Raw genomic sequence first — 21,751 nt, forward strand, 5'->3', positions numbered from 1 at the left:
GGTTTCCTCATACTCTTCTATGCAATGTGGGACGAATGAGTGATGGATTAGGAAAGTCTACAATTATTTTATGTTGTACCTATCAATTTACAATCAATGGCTCTTAACACAAAAAACGCATGGATGTAACAAGCAATCGTGCTAGTCTTTACTCTTCTAGCTGATACATTTTTCAATTTCATAAAAAAAAAAAAAAAATGGATGAATGGTACAAGCATGTGAAAACCCTAGTTTTAAGTATCGATATCGAATTGACCATATAGGTCATATCTTATAGGTCTTGGATGAGACTGATCTTGATGCTCGATTGATTTGTGATCAGGTATTGATAATCAAAACAAGGGTGAAATCATTAAAAAAAATGAAAAAAATATCTAAAAAACAAAAATAAGGATGAAATTGACCGATACAATATTTGGGATTGGTATTTTATTTGATACCTGAGAACTACATCTTTGTGCAAAAATATTTTGCTTTAAATAAAAAAGAAAAGGTTCCTCAAAGATAGCATGACGGTTGCACTAACATGGAAACCAATGAAAACGCACGTAAAAGTGACAATAAGGATAAGATGGCCATTATGCCACTTTGTCTCAGGGCGTAAGAGTTAGGACTCTGCCTTCTAGGTTACCTCTTTCCAAAAAAAAAAAAAAAAAAAAAGGGAAATTCACAAGTAGTGGCAGTTCCGATATTACCTTGGGAGGAGGAGGGTAGTTCAGTAAATTAGGCTTCCCAACAAAGGAAGGTGAAGACCTACCTCCCACTCGCTCCCGCGCTCTCTCTCGCCATTATGTCCTCTCGCTATATTTGTTAGGCGGAAAATTATTTATAAATATATCTCTTATATAAATACTTTAATTCGTCTTTTCTCCGAACATTTCTCCCCAAAAGTAGACCAAAAAACCAACCCCATCGTTCTCCGATCGTTTCGAACGATCTCTTCCTCTTCCCCTTTTTCTCTCTCTTGAATCTAATCTTGTCTCTTTCCTTTCTCTGATTCTCTCTTCGCGTCTCTGCAACTCCTAGGATTACTGTTAGTGTTCCTGAGATGGGGCAGCAATCGTTGATCTACAGCTTCGTTGCTCGAGGAACGGTGATCCTTGTTGAATACACAGAATTTAGTGGGAATTTCACCACCATCGCATCTCAATGTCTTCAAAAGCTTCCTGCAAGCAACAACAAGTTCACCTACAATTGCGATAGCCACACCTTCAATTACCTTGTTGAGGACGGTTTCAGTAAGTCGTCAATCTTCCATTTCTCCTCGATTTGGTCTCGATTTGGTTCGATTTGATTTGATCTGCAGCTGATTCTTTTCTTATCGAATTATTTCTTTGCTCTACCAGTATAATCTGTCTTATGTGTATACATGATCTCTATTCCCTGAACTATTTTCTTCCCTAGAGAACAAACGCTGTTATCTTCAGCGATTCTCTCTCCTCCCCCCTCTATTTCTTTTATCGGATCATATTTTTTTTTATTCGACCATGTCTGCGTGCTCTGTTAATAAGTAAAAGAAGTAGGACTAATATGTGCTAATCGGAAATACGAGGCGTTTTAGATCAGATCTTTTGTCATTTTGTAGCTTTCTGATTCTAAAGCCCTGGGTTGAGGTGAGCTTTGGGGGTTTGCTAGGGAGATGGACTACGGCTTGGTAAAAATAAATACACACAAGTTTTATAAAGTTTGTAGCTGATACATTATCTGATCTATTTTTGAGTGCCTCTCCTGGGGTTGATTGGAGTCATCGAAGATAAAATGTTAAGAAATAAATAGAAGAATGGGTGTGACTTTATCCGATCTATTATAGGATGTTGTTTCCTTATTTATTACCATGTGTCTTGGCGACGTGAGGAAGTGTGATTCCTAAACGGCTTAGGTTGTATTTTAGTTTGTAAAAATCCTGGAAACTCATTAAACTGCCTTTTCAGTAGAAATTCAATGATTTTTTATACAGCTATTCTCTGTTGTTTGGTTCAGAGAGTTTCTCTGTTATCTGATTTTACATTTAACTACTTGTCCTCTGAGTAAATGTTTTCTCTTCTGTTGCCAGAATCTTTTTCCCTGCCACATTCCTTAATTGATGTCATGTCTCATTGAGATGTTGTATCATTATGGAGTTCGTTTTGGTACTTATCATAAGTTTCTCAGTATTGCCAATATGCCATTTTCAGGATTTATCCTGCATTTCTCTCCTAAATTCCACTCATTGACCCATATTTGGCAGCTATCTCTAGGTTACTTAAAAGTTTCTCTTGTAATTTAAAATCAGTTTAGGGCAATTGAAATTAGTTCCCTAAACAACTATCATTTAAGCCTAAATAACCATCATTCATTTAAGTAAATGGATAATGACTGTTGGGAAAATTGATCAGGGTGTTTATTTGGCTTGTGAGCTTATTGTATTTTTGGAGCTACAGGTACTTTATGCTGGTAATTTGGGTTTGGCCTAATAACTTAACATATTTTATCGCAACTGAAATATTTCATAACCTGCCAGGTCCATTGTTGATCAAATAAAGATGATTTTCTTAGTCAAGTAAGGGACCTTCATTTGCTGTGGTGGTAAAAGCTCGGGTTGTGAGCATGAGGATGCAGTTTTGAGTTTGAGGGCAACCACTTCATGCAGAAACTAACCAAGGTTGAACTTGACATAGGACCTTGCTGATACCTTAAGAATGTGGGACTTATACCGCATCATGGTCTTTTATTTTCTGAGTCATATAATTTTTTTTAATGTATAACAAAAAAATTATATGACTTTTAATTTTTTTATAAAAAAATAAACGGCAGTAGTCATTATAAATGAACTTATAACGAAACCCATTAAGGGTATGTTTGAGATGCTTATTGGATTCTTTAAACTGAGTGTTTTCTCACAAGTTCAAAACCTTCAGAAGATCTAAGTTCCAAGACTATTCAATTAATTTAAAATATGTTTAGAATTTTATTATTTGTGAATGGTATCATGCTTCGGAAACTGCTATATATGTGTTGTCAGATATTCCTCTTTGCTGCATTACATCTATAGCTTAGTTCTGATTTACTTGAAACGGAAGAATCACTATGTTTTCCCCTTTATTTGTAGTTATAGGTGCCTCTATTTCTTGGGTTCTGTGGTTTTACCCCAAACCTGAAAAAGTGTTAAGAGTTCTTCATGTTTTGCTTTCTATTAGTTTGTAGTATGTTCATTTGTATAGTGCTTTTATTTGCTAATTATTAATTTAACTCAAGCTGTTAGGTTATTAGACAGTTTCACTTGCCTGCAATTGTCATCACTTTATAGGACAGTCATATGACCAGCTATGATGTATGGTGCAGAATGTTGGGCAATTAAGAAAAATTATATAGATAAACTCAGTGTAGCGGAGATGAGTATGTTGAGATGGATTAGTAGTAAAACTAAGAAGGATAAAGTAAGGAATGATGATCATATTAGAGCGGGATTGGGAGTAACTCCTATACATGATAAGTTATGAGAAAGTCGTTTGAGGTGGCATGGCCATGTTCATCATAGGCCTTTGGATGCTCCAATATGGAGGAGTGATTTGATTCAGATTGATGGATCTAAAAGAGCTAGGGGTAGACCTAAAATGATCTTAGGTGATGTGGTGAAGAAAGACATACATAGCTTAGGGCTTATATCAAGCATGATGTCGAATAGAGCTGATTGGAGGCAATGATCTATGTAGCTGACCCCATTTAGTTGGGATAAGGCTAAGTTGTTGTTCGATTAACATTGTTCCTATGCTTGTTATTTATTTCTGCTACTACATTTTTATTGTTTTTTGTTGATAAGGTTGTTTTGTGTTATAGCATCTCTGTCCCTAACATGATGTTGGACTAAGTTCATGTGAAGTGACCAGAGCTGAATTCGAAAATCTTGTCCAGATCTACATGAAGAAGGCCTCATGAAGGGAGTTGAATTCGAATGACTCTTGTCTAGATCTACATGAATAAGGCATCATAAAGGGAAAAAACAAGAGGGAGGTAGTTGAATTCGAATGAATCTTGTCCAGATCTACATGAAGAAGGCCTCATTAAGGGGAACAGAATTTGAATGAATCTCTCTCGAGATAATGGCACCTAAGTCTGATAAGATTAAATAAATATGCTGCACAATCTGGCTCCCAGTAGCAGCAATCTTTACACAAAGTAACTGGAGTTTCCATAGGAAACAAAAGTTTGACGAGACTTCAACTCCCTGTATTTTAGGTCTCTCATGAGTCTAGGTGGCAAACTATCCGTCCAGGAATTACTTTGTAACAGGTGTCACTGACAATTTTTTTCTAGATGACACCTGGTGAACAGTAAGGGAATGCTTTCATAAAGGAGACTTGTGCAAAGGAGATTCTGATATGCACCTCTAGATGGTACTTAAACACTAGTTTTGGATTTCTGTAGTCTAGTAGATATGTTTGTTTTTTTCATTGAATAAATGGATAGAGTTAAATACCAACTAGGCAACATTGCAAGGAGATGATGAAATTAAAAAAAAATCCCTTCATTTGGAGGTCCAGGCTGACATTTGTCTTCCCAACAAGCTGGGGCAGTGACCCTTAGAGGAGTTTTGCTCTGGGATACTTCTACTTAGGACTGTTGAAATCACTCTTTTAAGTGTTTTGTCACTTGTATGCTTCTCCATCCCCAACCCATCACTATCAATCATATTATGATTGGTTTTAATGCACTCCTATTGTGCCTTCTATGCTATAAATATTGTTTTTTCATTGAAAAGGTTCACCCCCCCCCCCCAAACACCTTTTTTTTTTTCATTTGAACAAAGGAATTTCTTTGAGTTGACCTGTGATTAGGAGTGGCGTTGTGCAAGTTAGAGGTGGTAAAAAAGACACAAGTAATATGCCATCTACTTTTTCACTGTTTGATAGAGAGATGTGATTCAATTCCTGTTGGATATCCCTTTGCAGGGGATAAAAGACTGAATAAAGGATAGAGAAATATTGGGTTATGAGATTCTATTCGTAGCGATTCTGTGCCTAAATCTTCAGCTGGATAGCTAGAACACTCTGTCCTGTTTTACCTTACTTATACCAAACAGAAGTTGCAATTCTCTTTTCACAACATCAGTGAAGTTGGCCAGAACATATAGGAAATAAATGAAAGCCTGAATTGTAAGATTTAGTACATGTTCTGGTGATTGCCATAATTGGTGTTATTGGTCTCAACTAAGATGTCTTTCTAATTTGCTTGGGTAGTGTGTAAGCTTAGCTCATCTCATTGACCATTATGCTTTTCTTGATATGGAACTGAGTTTAGATTTATCTGCGTACTGCAGCTTTTTGTGTAGTTGCAGTGGAGTCTGCTGGTAGACAAATCCCTATTGCGTTCCTTGAGCGAATTAAGGAAGATTTCAACAAAAGATATGGGGGAGGAAAAGCTGCAACTGCAGTTGCCAACAGCCTGAACAAAGAATTTGGGTAATTCCATTTGTCTAGCCATTTATCAGAATATCCTTCGTATTCATCAAACCAGGAACTAATGAAATGGTTCATCCTTAATGATTTAGGTCGAAACTGAAGGAGCACATGCAGTATTGTGTGGATCATCCCGAGGAAATCAGCAAGCTTTCAAAAGTAAAAGCTCAGGTTTCAGAAGTTAAGGGAGTGATGATGGAAAACATAGAAAAGGTAAGAGATAGCAGTTTATTGTGTCACTGTAATAAAATTTGCTTTATTTATTTATTTTTTCTTTTTCATTTTGGAAAATGTTTTGCAGTTAAGTTACTCTTCTTGATTTTTGTTTAGGTTCTTGACCGTGGTGAGAAGATAGAGGTTTTGGTGGACAAAACAGAGAATCTTCGTTCACAGGTTAGGAACGGCATATACATAATATTTAATATTTCTTTGACTGGAGCAGAGAGCAGACACCCCCCTTCCATTTAATTTCCCTTGCAACCAAACGGTGCCCTCAAGTGTGATGGGGATTGTTGGATTTTATCCTTGTTTTTTACTCTGCGTTTCATTTTCAGTTACTCTACTGTTTCTCTCGATAGTTTCATTCCTGCTATTAAACCTGTGATGTAAATGTTTTACAGGCCCAAGATTTCCGGCAACAGGGGACCAAGATGAGGAGGAAAATGTGGATACAGAATATGAAGATAAAGCTGATTGTTTTGGGTATCATTATTGCTTTGATCCTCATCATAGTTTTGTCAGTGTGCCATGGCTTTAAATGTTGACGCGGCTCATCTACTTCTGCTTCTTGTGCTCAACATCTAAAGCTCTGCTTAGAACTACCTTATCGGGTGGCACGCTGTTTAAATTTCCCCCTGTGAATGAGTTCTTTAACCATCCCACCTCTTGTTTTGTTGTTCCCCCATCCTCCCATTTTTTGCCTATTTTGTCTTCGGATACCCTGCTTACTTTCTGCTAGTCTTTTGGGATTGGAATGTTTTGTATTTTATGACATTGCTTGTATAGATTATTTGCCGTAATTCTTTGTATTTCAATAGAAGTTTTTCTTTAATATTTGGTGGTATTTTGCTCCATGTTGGGAAATTTTGGTGAATGTTGCTGTTGCTATAAAGGATTGTTACAAGGTGACCTGGGACTTAGGAGGGGGCTCAACCTTTTGGAATGTATTGTCTTCCCTCCCTCAACACTGTATTGGTCTGTATTGGTTGCCTCATAAAATGTGAAACTCTTCTGTTTTTAGTCTCATGGAGAGAGAACCTGTTCCTTCTCTTCAAGTGAGAAATGAACATTACGGGAGCTATTTATTAATTTCAAACTGCAATCTTCCTTCCGCAGGGTGACAATTCCATATCCATTTTATTGGGCTATGGCTACTGTTTTCCTTCGGCAAATGTTTTTCCTCACATAGAAGTGTCGCTAACTTTTAAATTTTTTTATGGGAAGAAGAAAGTTTCATTAATCAAAATAACTTAAAAACATCTATGAGTGGGTTAGAGTTCCTGATTTTTACTTTTGTACATCACCAAGAGGGCTAAATTTCGTAACAAAAGGACAAATTCACTAATAGGAATTTATAGATAAAAAAAAAGAAGAAGAGAGAGCGATCCAAGGCTATGATTTGGTATGGTCAGGTCTTGCTCACTGTTAGCAAAAACACGTTTAAAACTTTATTTTAAACATGTTCTCGTTTATTACCGTTTATAATACGTTTTTTTGTATGTTTTTCAAAGATATTTAAAAAAACAGCAAACGGAAAGCATTTTCGTTCTAAACACATTCTAGTTTTTTGACGTTTTTTAAGACTTAACTTATTGAACATAATGTCTGCTTAATTGACCATATCTCTCTTTCTGAACTCTGATCAATTTGATTTTTTCGCCGACTTGAAGTTAACTCAATGGCCTATATTCTCATAATATCACCTTCAACTCAATATCAATGTATGTATTCCGAAATTGAGATACAAGCTGATTCATTTACTGAAAAATGTTTTTAAAGTGATGACTCATAACTCAAACTAAGCATACATTACTCAAAGAGAGTGTTGACTATGTTAATAACAATGAACAACATCATAATCAAGTCATATTACTCAATAAAACTTGAACATGTGTGGTGTATGAATTTAAAATTGGTAGTGGACGATATTCAATTATATGAGAAAAACTTATAATGAGACATGAGATATATATGCATTAGGGTTGGATACTGTAGTTATTTTGAACATTAGATGCAAGTATTCATGTAATAATTTTTTAATTTATATGAGTCTAGTATCGTTTTTCTTAGTCCCATTTGTTTAAAATCTACACGTTTAAAACCCGTGCCGTTCGTTTTTCATTTTTTTCTGTTCTCTTTTTTTTGACTGTTTATTTGACCATATCGTTAGAAAATTTTTACTGTTTGCTTCTGTTTTTTTTCCGTTCCCGTTTTTGCTAACTATGATCTTGCCTGTTTCGTCCCGTAGAGTAGGCCTCGAGTAGTGGCTTCAAAATATATATATATATATATATATTTTTTTTTTGTCATGTATTATATATAATGCCGGACAAATTTTCGTTGATAAATAATACCAGCTGCCCATCCTGATATATTATTAGTAGGGTCTATTAACACCCGTGCAAATTAAAATAGTAGAATTCAAGATTGCAATAAAGGGTTGGGCTGGTCTTTGTGAGATATTCAATGAAACGGAGTGTGGGATTCACTTGTTGACTGATAGGATGGTAGGATTGAGCCGTCTAATACCTCACATTATTTAAAATAGAGTACATGATAGGTTTAACCTGTACATATGGAACTTGATTTCTTTGTCTCCAAATGACAGATCAAGATATTATAAATGTGGCAAAAAATTATTTAGATTATTAGTAGGTTTAATATCAGAATTAAAGAAATACATAATGACAGAGGTAAAAGAGAAACTCGTTAAATGTTCAGTTCTAGTCCCTATGGATTAGAAGCCCGAAAACCTCTTGATGAACTTGCAAGATAGAAAAATATGTCATATAGATTCATGCCGAGTAAGTGGCACAAGCCACAAGTTGGGTCAACGTGCAACCATTTTTCCAAAGTTATGTTTGGTTGTAAGGGGAATTAAAGGGAAAAGGAAATGAAATTTTCATACTTAAAAAAGAAATATATGTAATCATTACCCATGTGACTTTAATATTAATTTCAAATCATTCCATATTTAGTCATAAAATTTCACTTCACTTTGCATCCAAAACCCTTTGCTTTAATAATTAAAATAAAAAATACAGGCAAAATGTATCATTACTAAATATGGTTAAAAAACTTAAGTAATTTATACAATCATATGGGGTAATGATTATAAACATTTCTTTTTAAAGTATGGAAATTTCACTTTCCTTTCCTTCAAATTTCCGTTGCAATCAAATGAAGCAAAAGTGAAAATGGTCCAATGTATATTTATACAAAGTTGATCAATAAATTACAGGAAGAGGATTAACGGAGACTCATTTGGTAATATATAGAGAGAGGTTCATTAGATTATCGTGCCCAATGGTGTATACCTATGCCCGCAGGATAACATTATCCATCCCATTAATAAAGAAACAAGCCTTCCTTTCACAATGTCTCTTTTTAATCGGAAAAAGGTTTTTTTGTCACGGTTTCCACTTAAATCGCAGTGCACAGATAGGGAATCGATCTTGGGATCGTGTGCCTATCCACACAATCCCCAATTTTCTTTAACCATCTGAGCAACCCACAAATGGGTAAAAATATAACCTTACGTTTAATCAAATGTCGTTGTGTATTAGCATGTATCTCTGAAGCTCTATTTTGTTTTTCTTGAGCTAGAGAACACTACCTGGTTGTGTGCCCTTTGCACCAACATGAAGGCCAATGAGAATGTAAATCCAAGCATCCAATAGGAGGTGAGATGGTCATTTTAACAACAAGAGTGTATATTGTTCTTCTCTCTCTCTAGGTAAAATGAGAAGTTTTATTTTGTCAAAGTTCGATTTTATTTGACAAATTTCCTTTCATCGGTGGCCGAACGATAGACACGGTTCAGATGGGATCCCACTTTCTTCCACCTCTTTCCCCCTATTGTCTGTATTGTCTTGGGTCATGATGGCCACAATGACCTTAAAAAAAATAAAGACTTTTTCCTTGTCACTCGCCTAACTTTGATTGAGCTGAAACTTAACTTATGGGAAAAGTAGAACTTGTCTTAAAATATATATATATATATATATATATATATATTATTTTTTAATATATAAAAATACGCGTGTTGGAGTTTTTCAACATCCAACCTTCCATGCAAGACGATTCCTTCAAATTTATAATGATGTGGAGGAAAATTTCAACCCATGGTGAAATTACAGTTTTAACCTTTTATGTCTTTCTTATTTTCATTCCTCCATTCCACTGTTATATTGGATTGCTTACATTTGAGAGTTGTTTTTGTTAGATGAGTTTTTCTAAGAAATTTGTTTTTTGGTGGATCATGTGATTGAGATATTTTATTGAATTTTATAAGTATTAGGAATATCTAAATCTATCCAATGGTCAATCTGTCAAATTTTTAATTCATATGATTAAAAAAACTGTAGATAGAAATAAAAACATTTCAATACAAAAATCAATTTAAAAAAAAAACATAATGATCGCAATTCTGATATTATTTTTAGAGGATGAGGATAGTTTAACAAATTAGGCTTCTCAACAATGGTTTGAAGAATCGGATTGGATCTCTCAACATCAGTTAGATCAGTCAGATCAAATTCTTGATCGATACTGTGTCGGTGGATCAATACAGATAGAGGGTAAAACAGTTTAAAAATGAGATTTTGCTGGAAAGCAAGTATGTTTTTGTTCGATCCTTACTGATAATGACAGTCGTTCGGCCTATCTAGTCCTGTGAACCCATACTGACCCCCAACCGCATAGACTAGGTCATATCGGGGTTGAATGAGAATTATTCAACTTTCACTGAAAGCAATGAAGAGTACTAAACACCTCGTATGAGTGACTCCAATAAGATAAGAGGAGTTGAACTCAAAATCACACGTTTCCTGAGGCGAAAATCCCTTACTAACTCGGCTATCCCTTGAGGTTGGATCAATATGGGCTTTGACCGATTCTCAAACCATGTTCTCAACTCAGGAAGGTAAAGTCCTAACTGTGACCATCTCCGCGCTCGCTCCTTCGTATATATTGTGCCTCCAAATACTTTAATCCATCTCTCAGCCTAACATTTCTCCCAAAGAACACCCAAAAAACAAATCCATCCTTCTCCCTCTCTCTCTTCTCCTTCCTTTCTCTAGTCTCTCTCTCTCTCTCTCTCTGTTTCTCTGCAACTCCTAGGGTCAGTGTTTAGGTTCCTGAGATGGAGCAGCAGTCGTTGATCCATGGTTTTGTTGCTCGAGGAGATGTGATCCTTGCTGAATACTCTGAAGGCAGCAAGGAAAGGCTCGCCTCCAAGAGTGATACCCACAAGAAGTATTCCATCAATGACAATGGTTTCAGTAAGTTATCATCTTCCATTTTCTCCTCTTTGGTTCGCGTTGATTATTCTTGTCTGCACCTCCATATATATATATATATGGTACTTGTGTTGTAATAGCTTTCGATTGTAAATAGTTGATAATATGAACTAGATAACCTTGCAAGGAGATACGATGAAATTTGGAGTTAAATTCCTTCATATGGAGTTCCAGGGTAATTATTTTTATTTTCCTTCTACGACATAATGAGTAGTTGAGTAGTTTGACCATTGACATGAGTGTTAAGCTTTTGTTTGTATGCTTCTCTATTGAGAGCAGATGAGAACATTTTGTGATGAACACATGGATTCCATTAAGTTGATAGAATAATGCAATTAAGAGAGAGAAGAAGTTGAATCCATGTGTTCAGCACAGGCCTATTCTCATCCGAGGACTTGATCCAAACTCTCGTCATCTTTTATCCATCACATTCTGATCATATTATGATTTGTGAATGAGACTCAAATCCTCTACGGCTGACAATGAGTGATAGTGAAGATTCAACGACTGGGAAGGCCCTCATAGACGTCCCAACCGTCGGATGCTTCCTATCACTCATTACCTGCCCTCAAAGGATTTTTGTGCTGATGGTACTCCTTTCACCCTCAGTGCCTTCAACTGTAGATCTTGTTTTTCATTTTCTTTTAATTCAATTATTTTTTATTTGAATAAAGAAATTGCGTTGATTTCACGTATGATTAGGTGACGTGTCACGCAAGTTTAGGGGTGCCAAAAAAGACAAGAATGTGTCAAAAACTCAAAATGGACCGGAACAGGAAAAACTGACCAGGTCAAATTAAAAATCTAATTGAACCGGACCAAATGCCTGAAACCATCGTCCTTGGTTCTGGGAATTGGACCAATTTTTAAGATAGACTGAACCAATCAAATGAATAGAACCAAAACCGAAAGATCAATATTAAAGAAATATTTTTATAGTAATAACTTATTTTTTGAGAAAAGAACATTACCAGCTGGTATGTGCTCTTACACCAGACTGACATGAGCAGTGAAATATAAGCATCCCACCCCCTTGTTGGATGCCTGAGTGAAGCTCCCATTGGCCACCGCAATGCAACATAGTAATATTCTTTCTCCCTTAATTTAATTTATGACACATAGTTACAAAAACAAATTAATACGTAACCAATAAGAGCTCATTCAGAAAAACCTGATAAGAAATCTAATTCGATTGATCGGAGCAAAACTGAAATCGAACAACATCTTAACAGTCATCTACTTTTTCATTGATTGATAGATAGGAAGTTGAATGCAAAATTCGGATCAAGATCCTCTCCAGCGCGTTGCCATTGACTAGGAGCCCCTTGGGGTGTGTGCATTGGTGCTTCTAGTCCTTAAATCTACGCTAGGTGCCAGCACTGCTGGGGAGGATCTGAATCCATTCAATTCCTATGATAGAATAATATTTTTTTGGGGGGTGGGGAAGTAAGGGAGGATAAATGAGAGAAAACTGTTGGGTTATGAGATTCTTATCCTGGTGATCAATCATAAATTACTGTGCCTACATCTTCAATTGGAAAGCTAGAACACTCTGATCCAATTTTACCTTTCCCAATATTTTTTCCCCTCAAACAACACTTAAATATGAACATGCATGAAACAGAGGAGTCTGGGGTAGTATATAATATTTAGCTTCTTTTCTTGATATGATGAACCTGATTAGTTTTAGATTTATCTTCATATTGCAGCCTTTGGTGTAGTTGCATTAGAGTCTACTGAGAGAGAAATTCCTACTGTGTTCCTTGAGAGAGTTAAGGAAGATTTCAACAAGAGATATGGAGGAGGAAAAGCTGTAGCTGCTGTTGCCAACAGCCTTAACAAAGATTTTGGGTACTTTTTCCATTTCTCTAGCCCTTTATGATCACTGCTATGTCATCCTTTGTATTCATTATCAAATCAGGAACTAACTAATCAAATGGTTGAAATCATTAATAATCAATATAGGCCAAAACTGAAGGAGCACATGAAGTATTGTGTGGATCATCCTGAGGAAATCAGCAAGCTTGCTAAAGTAAAAGCTCAGGTTTTAGAAGTTCAGGTAGCGATCGAAGGAAACATAGGTCAGGTAAGAGCATGTGGTTTATAATTAATTGTGTTGACAGTTCAATGCAATTTTTTTTTTTTTCTCATTTTTTTGGGAAATGCTTTGCAATAAACAGTTGACTTGATTTTTGTTTAGCTTACTAACCGTGGTGAGAACATAAGTATCCTGGTGGGCAAAGCAGATGATCTACGTAGACAGGTAAGGAGAGGCATATACCTTATATTTGATGGTATTTTGACCGCAGCAGACACCCCTTCCCCCGGAGTTGGATCAGGTTCTTGTACGTGTCTGATCCACACATGAAATCCACTCAAAGTAAAACTTGTTGTAAGAAGAGAGAGAACAAGTGGATTCCATATGTGGATCAGACACAGTAAGAGAATGGTTATCGTATGAGGACTTGATCGGGACTCTTTACAACCACTGAAAAAAAATTAATAAAATAAAATAAAATAAAAAACTACTTTTTCTTTCTTTATCTTCCATAGTTGACATAAGCAAAGTCAATTAGAACTTGGTACGAGCTGTAAACTCGGACGTCCTAAGTTCGACTCCCACTAAGCACACATTGGGCCACTCACACAGGGGTGTTTAGTATTCTTCACTGCTTTCAGTGAAAGTTGAATGGTTCTCATTCAACCCCGGTATGACCCAATCCATGCAATTGTGGGGTCAATATGGGTCTACGGGACTAATCAGGCCGAAGGCCTAGATACCCATCGTTAGCAAAAAAAAAAAAGAAAAATAAACAAGGCCAATTAGAATGAAATCATTCTCTCAGCTGAAATACCTAATTGGTTAGACCAGTTTATTCTTTTTTTATTTAATTTTTTTTTTATTGTGAGGATATTTAATTATTAAGGGTAAATCCCTATATAATCAACCAGACATAGTGTCTATGAATTATTGCCAGTTGCCATTCTACATGGCATAAAGAAATTTCTGAATGCATATAAAACAAAACACTATTAATGAGACTTATTTTTTAATTATTTAAGAGGATAAAGTTCATGTTCCTGTGTCTCTCTCTCCTCTCAAAATAGGAGGTAAATATGTCATTTTACAGGACAAAGGAGAGAGGTAGACATAGGGAGACACTAACATCTGCTATGCATCCTGTCAAATTTTCTTTTCTCCTTACTTAACATATCCCATGTTGTAAGAAGAAATAAGTGAATTAAGGGTGTCAACCAGTCGGTTCAATTTGTTACTAGGGCAACCAAAAACCAAACTATAATAAAAGTTGTCAGTTTCAGTCGTTCCAATTTTGGTCCATTTTCTTATCCAATATTTTTTTATCCTATTCATTTACTCTTATCATTCCTCTCCATGGATGCATTCCTGCTATTTAAACTATGATCTTATGTTTGCTGTTACTAATACTCTTTATTACAGGCCCAAACTTATGACAAAGTGGCGAAAAAGATAAGCTGGAAAATGTGGATTCAGAATATGAAGATAAAGCTGATTGTTTTGGTTATTATTATTGCTTTAATCCTCATCATAGTTTTGTCGGTGTGCCATGGTTTTAAATGTTGATGCTGCCCACCTACTACTTCGTTCTTCCTTTTTGGGGATCTATTTTGCATTGGATACCCCCTCCTTACCTTTCTGCTATTCTTTGGGATGGAAATGTTTTGTATTGTATGATATTGCTTGTACATATATTATTTTTGTCTATTCTTTGTATTTCTATAATTATTTCTTTTATATCGGGCGTCTTTTATTCCATGTTGATTGGAAAGTAAACATGTTTGGATCCGTAGTATATATGATCACCTAGTTTCCATGTGAGTATCCACACCTGTCCTATTTCATATATATCCCTCTTCATCATTGTACTAATAGATCATGTGATAAACATTGGATGCATACAAATATGACTAGGTGATTGTACGAATAACGGATCCAAATTCAAAGTAAAGTAGCACTCTACCATGCATGTGAAAGGAAATCTGAGAGTACCCCAAAGAGAATTGAATATTATCACTGCATATCTAAATCCTTCATAGTATCCTGGGCTTTCCTATTTCATGAAACATGAGGAATTGAAGCTTCAAAATGCCAGAGCTTGCATTGAAAATAACTGAAAAGAGATCAATTATAATAGCAATCATATTCAAAAGCTACCCTGAGATTTGGATAGAACTCTTCCTCAAAAGCTAGCTAGTTAAAACGAGTGTTTCCAAATATGAATCCAGATTAAGGATTGGCTTCACGAAAACAATCTCATACATCCCTAATCCGTGGATTTAGAATCTATTAAATGAAGATAGAGAAAGTTGATTCCAAATCTACGAACCAAGGATGTACAAGATGTGAATATGATGGGATCTCCCCAATATCTCTACATTAGGCTATCCACTTCCAAGGTGGGATAATTACTTACGCCATGCGTGTGGAACCCAGCAGGTGATGCATTCCAACAACTGCTAATTGAACTTACAGTTATGAATGTATTTACACTTCAATCGATGTGTTTCTTGTCACGCATAAAATGAAAATTAATTCTTCACTTAAAAATAGTGACAAATGATTCACCATTTTGATATTAGGGTTAGGGAGATATGCATCTGATAGTTGCTAAAATCCATAACTTTTGGAGGATAAATAGAACATAGGTGAGCACTAACATCACATACAAGTCCTGATACAGGACCACACCCCAAGCGAGATTTTAACTAAAAACATTAATTATGAAAATTATTGAGACAGCCAACAGAAGAAATCAGTCCTTCTTGAGGAAGCCCTGAGCCATCTTGATGTAGTCCCCATACCCACCACCGCTCTCACTATGACCACCACCACCACCACCACCGCTCTCATCATGACCACCACTACCATGACCACTTGGATGTGATTCTGAAGTAGTTGTGGTGTGGGAAGTGGAGTGGGTTGCATTTCCTGTTGAATCAGTACTAGTGGTTGAATGGGTAGTTGTAGTAGTGGTGGAGTACTGATGAAGGTACTGCTCACCCTTCTCCACATACTTTCCCAGACCCGTATCTTCTAGCTTGCCGTAATGGGAGGCGGCACTAAGCAGATCAGCAGCGGCGCCAGCGACTTTTCCTTTATCAATCTTTTCCATCTCATGGCCGTAGCCGGATTTCGCAGCATCAGCCAACAATTTGGCACTGGACATAAGTTCCGAGTTGGAAGGTGGGTGCTTCTGGCCGTGGCTTGTGTGTTGCTCCTCAGAATGCGACTCCTTGGGTTTCCCACCAAGAAAAGACTCCATAGGTTGATTCCTGATAGGAAATTAAGCTCTAGAGCTTGATTGCTTAAAGAGAGCTAGAGAGCTAGAGATCTAGAGATCTAGAGAGAGAGAGAGAGAGAGAGAGGGGGGTTTCTGTTTTGGGATAGAGATGAAGATGAAATACTATTATGGATAACATTGCCGGTCTAACAAACCTTAATATAAAGGAAGGGTCTCAGCCACTCAGGCCCCAAGCATCAATGAATGATCCATGCGCGTAAGTAAGCCACGAAGCGGGGTTGTTGGCCACACGTTTTATACGCGGTTTCTCAACGTTCCACTTGGATCCTAATTTAACTGATTCCTTCACTTTTTCACCAGTGCCCGCTGCCAATAGGAAAGGTTGGCGGAGCATCTGGGAGTAGCATGGTCTTTTTATATCCTTATGTGCAAGCATGTATGTATCTGTATTAGTGGATAATGTTCTTTCTTTCATATCATACTATTTTTAAATGTATGTATTTTTCTGTTTTTGGTATAATTTTTTATTGGACAGAAATATCCTTATCTACTATTTATCATGACATAAATACCCATCTCTAATTTAACCATACGTCTCCCCTATCATGTCTCTCTCTCAAAATACGCATCACCATATACTCTCTCTGGCAAATTCAGCAAAATCCTCAAAGAGTCACATTTTTTTGGGGAAGGCGTTCGGAGGAGAAAATAGTGACCACGATGAGTCAAGAGCAAGAATTTAGTTCTTGGTGTTGGTGTTGGTATCAGTTTTGGCTAATATCGATACGATACCAATTTGGGATCGGCTGTATCGATCCGAATCGATCAAATTTCTGATAGTTTTCATAAAGATTAGTTTTTTTTTTTTAATTTTGCCCTTGATACCGATATGATATCCGATCATAGATCAGCCATGTATTGGGATCAGTCTCAGTCAATACCAATACAATATGACCAATCTGATATCAATACCTGAAACCATGGTCAAGAGTCTCTAGCCAAAGCAGACTATCTTGCAAATGTGGTGGCAATGAAATTAATTACTGATACTAATACTGATACTGATACAAATTTACTTAGACATATTCAAGATGAGCTAGTGATTGATAGACTCGCTAGACTTCGATACAGGTTTTGTTAATGGGGTTTTAGATCCCTGCTGATGATGGTGAGAATTTTTAAATGCTTTGTACCACTTATTCTTTTATCTTTTTAATAAAGTTTCTGAATCATTTTAGAAATAAATAGTCTCTTGCCAAGTCTACGAAGTAATGAACAAAGAAGAGGAAGAAGATTATCTCTCCCTCTCTTTCTCCCTCTCTAGTTTTCTGCAACATTTTTTTCCCTTCTCAAATATGAGACCAAAGGGGAAATCAATCCCCTTTGAAAGATTGGTTACTCACTCAAAATTTCTCATCCATCCGTGTCCCATCACTATTATCTTGGTGCTTCAGGTGTAATGGCCTTTACCACTGACAAATATCACAACATCAAGTACCATGGAATGTTCGATTACTCCAGTAAAAATATAAGACCTCGAATACAAGGCAATGGATCTGTTAAAAAAAAGAAAAAACACATCGCCTCTGAGCCAGAATGGTTATTATCATTTAGGAAATAGGGAAGTTGCCTCAGTTTTATATTCAAGAGTTGATCTCTAATTCAAACAACCATATTTCTAAAAGATAATTCAGAGATAATTGTAGAGATTACGGATGATCTTCTCATAGTAGTAACAACATTGGCAAGGTGAGAAAGTCAAAGAACACACCACCCTAATCCACATAGGGAGTGACACAGAAGATGATGAATTTGGCTTAATCCAACTTCAGGCCAGGGAGGTCAAGTTTGACCCTATGGAAATTTTCCAATCCGTATGCTCTGAATACTACAAGTGTTTGGATGCAAGAGAATTTGATGGTCAAGAGAAATCTGATGAAGAACCGAGTGAAGGAGAAATCAGTGAAGATGAGAATGATGCAAATGACTCTGAGTCTCAAGGTGGTGACGAGTACCCGGACTGGGATGACTACCAGGGGCCTTGGGATAATAAAGAAGATGAATTTTCAATTAGGCAACATAAAATTGCATGGATTTCACTGATTCAGGCTTTCTCTTAGTTCCCCCTTCTCCTTTTTCTAAATGTTTAAGAAGTCAGTATAGTTATTTGTGTTCGATTATTATATTTCATGTGTTCGGATATCATATTGATATGTGAATTTAGAAAATTTTGCATGAAAATTATGTGATGTGTGAAATAAGGATTTTATTAATATATAATGTTGAATGAAGGATCATTTTTATATTTCAGTGTTTTTGTTATAAATTAGGAATTGCATTGTCGCTTATACATTCATATTTTGAAGATGGAAGGATTAATATCAAGTTGCATCTTATTTCTATTGGATTTTGCGATGTGGAATTAAGGATTATTATCGTATTCGTCTATGTTCCTATCAGGTATTGCCATTGTACGTATATGAATAGTTTTGAAAATAAAGTACTAATAATAAGTTTTTTTTTTTTTTAAAAGAAATTAAATAAGTATTATTATATATTTTGGACATGATAAGCATTGATGGGAGCCTGATGCAAGAGAATGAGATATTCCCCTCACCACAACGACCTAGCTCTTTGGATTAATGAGATAGCCTCTCAAGACCCTATTTCTTGATATCGATTTGAGTACCTGTGCCGAATCAAGTTTCACTTCCATATGAGTCCATAGTACAATATTATAAAAAGAAAAGAAAAATAACTTACAAATTTTATTATGTATTTTCACCCATGGCACCATGAAAATCACTCAAACCATTATGGAAGATTAATGAAAAGTGAAAAGATATACAAAGACCCCATTGGATAATATATCCAAATAATGAAAATTGTGGAAAAAAACACAGGAGGTTACAAAAAATGTATTTTATTTCTAAGATATCCATAGAATGAAAAGTGAGCGAATCTCCCACTAACCAAAAGTGACAAAAAAATGGGTTTTGTTTTGTCCATTATATGTTTTGACCACATATTTGGCCGATTTGAACTTACATATGTGGAATATGGGGTTTCGATTTAAATAGGTCTCAGGATATGCCAATTTCACAACGTGTGCAATTGGCATGTGGTCAATTTCCCTTCTGGTTTCTTCTACCAAATATGATTCAATTCAATTCATATATTCAATTCTACCAAGTATGCTAGCACCCAATGTGTCTATCTTTTACATCTCATTTTTTAAGTGACCCTCATATTCTTCTCCTCGATGATACCCGTTATGTGCCCCTATTCTTGTTATCCATTAGTTTACCATACACCGGTGGCATACCTATCCCCCTCTTTTTTTTTGTTAATGAAGGGTATTCATGCCTTCATCTTGACTAGTTCCGTTGGTCCATACTGACCCCACAACCGCATGGACCGAGTCATACCGGGATTGAATGAGAACCATTCAACTTTCACTGAAAATAGTGAAGAGCATTAAACACCCCTGTGTGAGTGACCCAAGGTGTGCCTAGTGAGTCGAACTTAGGACGTCCTAGTTTATGGCTCGTATCAAGTTCGTTGCTCACCAACTATGCTATCCCCTTGGGTTCCCCCCCTCTCTATCTATCTATCTATCTATCTATCTATCTATCTAGATATATATATATATATATATATATATATATATAAAAGAAACTTTAGAATATTTCAAGAAAAAGGTATATTAAGGATATTAAAGCCGACATGATTGGCTAATGTTTACCCATTACTTAGGGAGAAAATCCACTCTCAATAGATTTCTGGCTGAAAGGTGAGAGGTGGAGATGTTGTGTACTTGATATATTCTATGTTGTTTCTCTTGTTTTGGGCCGGATACCTTTTTCTTCTTGCAAGGATTAAAATAGTCATGCCTAACCCACTCCACCCTCTTGTGTTTAAGACTCTCAAGCCATGCTAGGACGCGTAGAGAACAGTACTTGGAATGCTAGGAGAAAGCTCAACTTTTGTTGCTCCAAATGAGGGAGGCCAACCTCTACTTACATTTGGAGGCCTTACAAAGGAATGGCCAAGAATTATACATGTGTCACTAATCTAATGGCTAAATAATTATCTAGAACTTTCCTCACTACTCGATATTTCCTACTCTCTAAATATGTTGCTTCTAGAGTCTTCGCCATTTGCATACGAGTGTGGAAAGCTCTAAATAGGTTCAACCTTCAAAAATTTGGGCCTTTAAATCTTTAGTGGGCCAGATTAATGGATATAGTCCTTGAGTAAAGTGGGGTAAGCCCATAGGTCCATGACATCTTGTTAAGTTTGTCTCGAATTCTTGACCCGATCTGATATATTTTGGTGGTGACCCGAATGGGAATTTTTTCTGAGATCTGTGATGGAAGCAGAGGGCTTGGGCATCACTGATCTCGTATGGGGGTGCGGGGGCGTAGCCCCCGCGGTATGGTTCGACCGGTCGACCGTGACCCGATGGGTTGAACCGCTATTTGGAGTATATATATATATAATGTATTGTTGCTTGTTGAGAGTCATTGTATTCTAGGGTTTTCACGAAGCTAGGGTTTCAGGGCGAGTTCTTCCTCGCCGCTGCTAGATTGTAATCCTTCTTCTACATAGTGAATCATCTTCTTCTTCGCCCGAGGACGTAGCACACCACCCTGGTGTGTGAACCTCGTTAAATCTCTGTGTCGTACGGATCTATTGTCTCTCTTTATTCGTGTTTCTTGGTGTTTGATCTAACACATCTTTGTCCACACATAATTCAATATAATTATACAGAAGCACTTTAACCAAGTGCGGTAGAAGATATATAATCACCATAACTCAGAAGTGCATGTTCAGGGAAAATCCTTCATGACAAGACATCCAAATAGAAACTAAATAAATATGAAAATAAAGTTTTTCTTCTTTCTTTGGTAGAAAAAATGAAGTTTTCAAGACCTCTCAAACAGATTCTGATATTTTCAATGTATAAATTAAATCTTGGCAAAGTTTTTGAGTTAAACTATAATGGGAGAGGAATCACTACAATGTTAGAGTGCAGTTTTTCACCAATGAGGTGGTGGAAAATCGAATCAACTAGTAAGATGGTTTAATAAAAAGAGGGTGGACTCTGAAATAGCAAGCATACATATCTGCATATAGACGTCATGACAATCTTTTTTCAATTGTCATGTGCAACAAATATCGTGCACACAGAAAATGCCACGTAGTAATATGAAATTTCAAATCTATAATTAAAATTCATTATTTTTAAATGATTGGGTAGCCAAAAATACAAGGCATGAAAAAATATTTGATACATGCTGATACTTGCTATCACGGTGTACTGGTAAAACCTGTGAGCTGTAAAAATAGAAGCCCCCCCCCCCCCAACCTAAAAAATAAAGTCATTCAGAACGTATCAACATAGTATGACATGTGAAAGTAAGTCTCTCTCCGTTTTGTTTTTTTAAGATACGCTACCATTTGAAGTATTTATTATTCATGACTGCAATGTTGACAATCTAGAAAATCTTAC

General features: G+C 36.3%; 2 protein-coding genes and 1 pseudogene across 2 annotated transcripts; 2 read left to right on the top strand and 1 right to left on the bottom strand.

The window, feature by feature from the left end:
* Positions 1–844: 844 nt before the first annotated feature.
* Positions 845–6,486, top strand: LOC122070361 (annotated as a pseudogene).
* Positions 6,487–10,674: 4,188 nt separating this feature from the next.
* On the top strand, positions 10,675–14,634 carry LOC122070358 (putative vesicle-associated membrane protein 726). Its single transcript, XM_042634502.1, has 5 exons — positions 10,675–10,936; positions 12,664–12,805; positions 12,920–13,040; positions 13,155–13,217; positions 14,415–14,634. Exons 1-5 carry the CDS (start codon positions 10,798–10,800, stop codon positions 14,556–14,558), a joined length of 609 nt encoding a protein of 202 aa, XP_042490436.1. The 5' UTR covers positions 10,675–10,797; the 3' UTR covers positions 14,559–14,634.
* Positions 14,635–15,593: 959 nt separating this feature from the next.
* LOC122070366 (nodulin-related protein 1-like) lies at positions 15,594–16,418 on the bottom strand. Its single transcript, XM_042634511.1, has one exon. It carries the CDS (start codon positions 16,255–16,257, stop codon positions 15,748–15,750), a length of 510 nt encoding a protein of 169 aa, XP_042490445.1. The 5' UTR covers positions 16,258–16,418; the 3' UTR covers positions 15,594–15,747.
* Positions 16,419–21,751: the final 5,333 nt, after the last annotated feature.

The sequence above is a fragment of the Macadamia integrifolia genome, unplaced genomic scaffold, assembly GCF_013358625.1.
Source record: "Macadamia integrifolia cultivar HAES 741 unplaced genomic scaffold, SCU_Mint_v3 scaffold90, whole genome shotgun sequence".
Lineage (NCBI taxonomy): Eukaryota > Viridiplantae > Streptophyta > Magnoliopsida > Proteales > Proteaceae > Macadamia > Macadamia integrifolia.

What these genes read in the sequence shown, in the direction of transcription:
- LOC122070358 (XM_042634502.1), top strand. Translation starts at nt 10,798, where the DNA reads ATGGAGCAGCAGTCGTTGATCCATGGTTTTGTTGCTCGAGGAGATGTG. An exon ending in AGCCTTAACAAAGATTTTGG is followed by an intron (nt 12,806 to 12,919) that starts GTACTTTTTCCA and finishes TAATCAATATAG; the next exon opens with GCCAAAACTGAAGGAGCACA. An exon ending in CAGATGATCTACGTAGACAG is followed by an intron (nt 13,218 to 14,414) that starts GTAAGGAGAGGC and finishes TCTTTATTACAG; the next exon opens with GCCCAAACTTATGACAAAGT.
- LOC122070366 (XM_042634511.1), bottom strand. Translation starts at nt 16,257, where the DNA reads ATGGAGTCTTTTCTTGGTGGGAAACCCAAGGAGTCGCATTCTGAGGAG.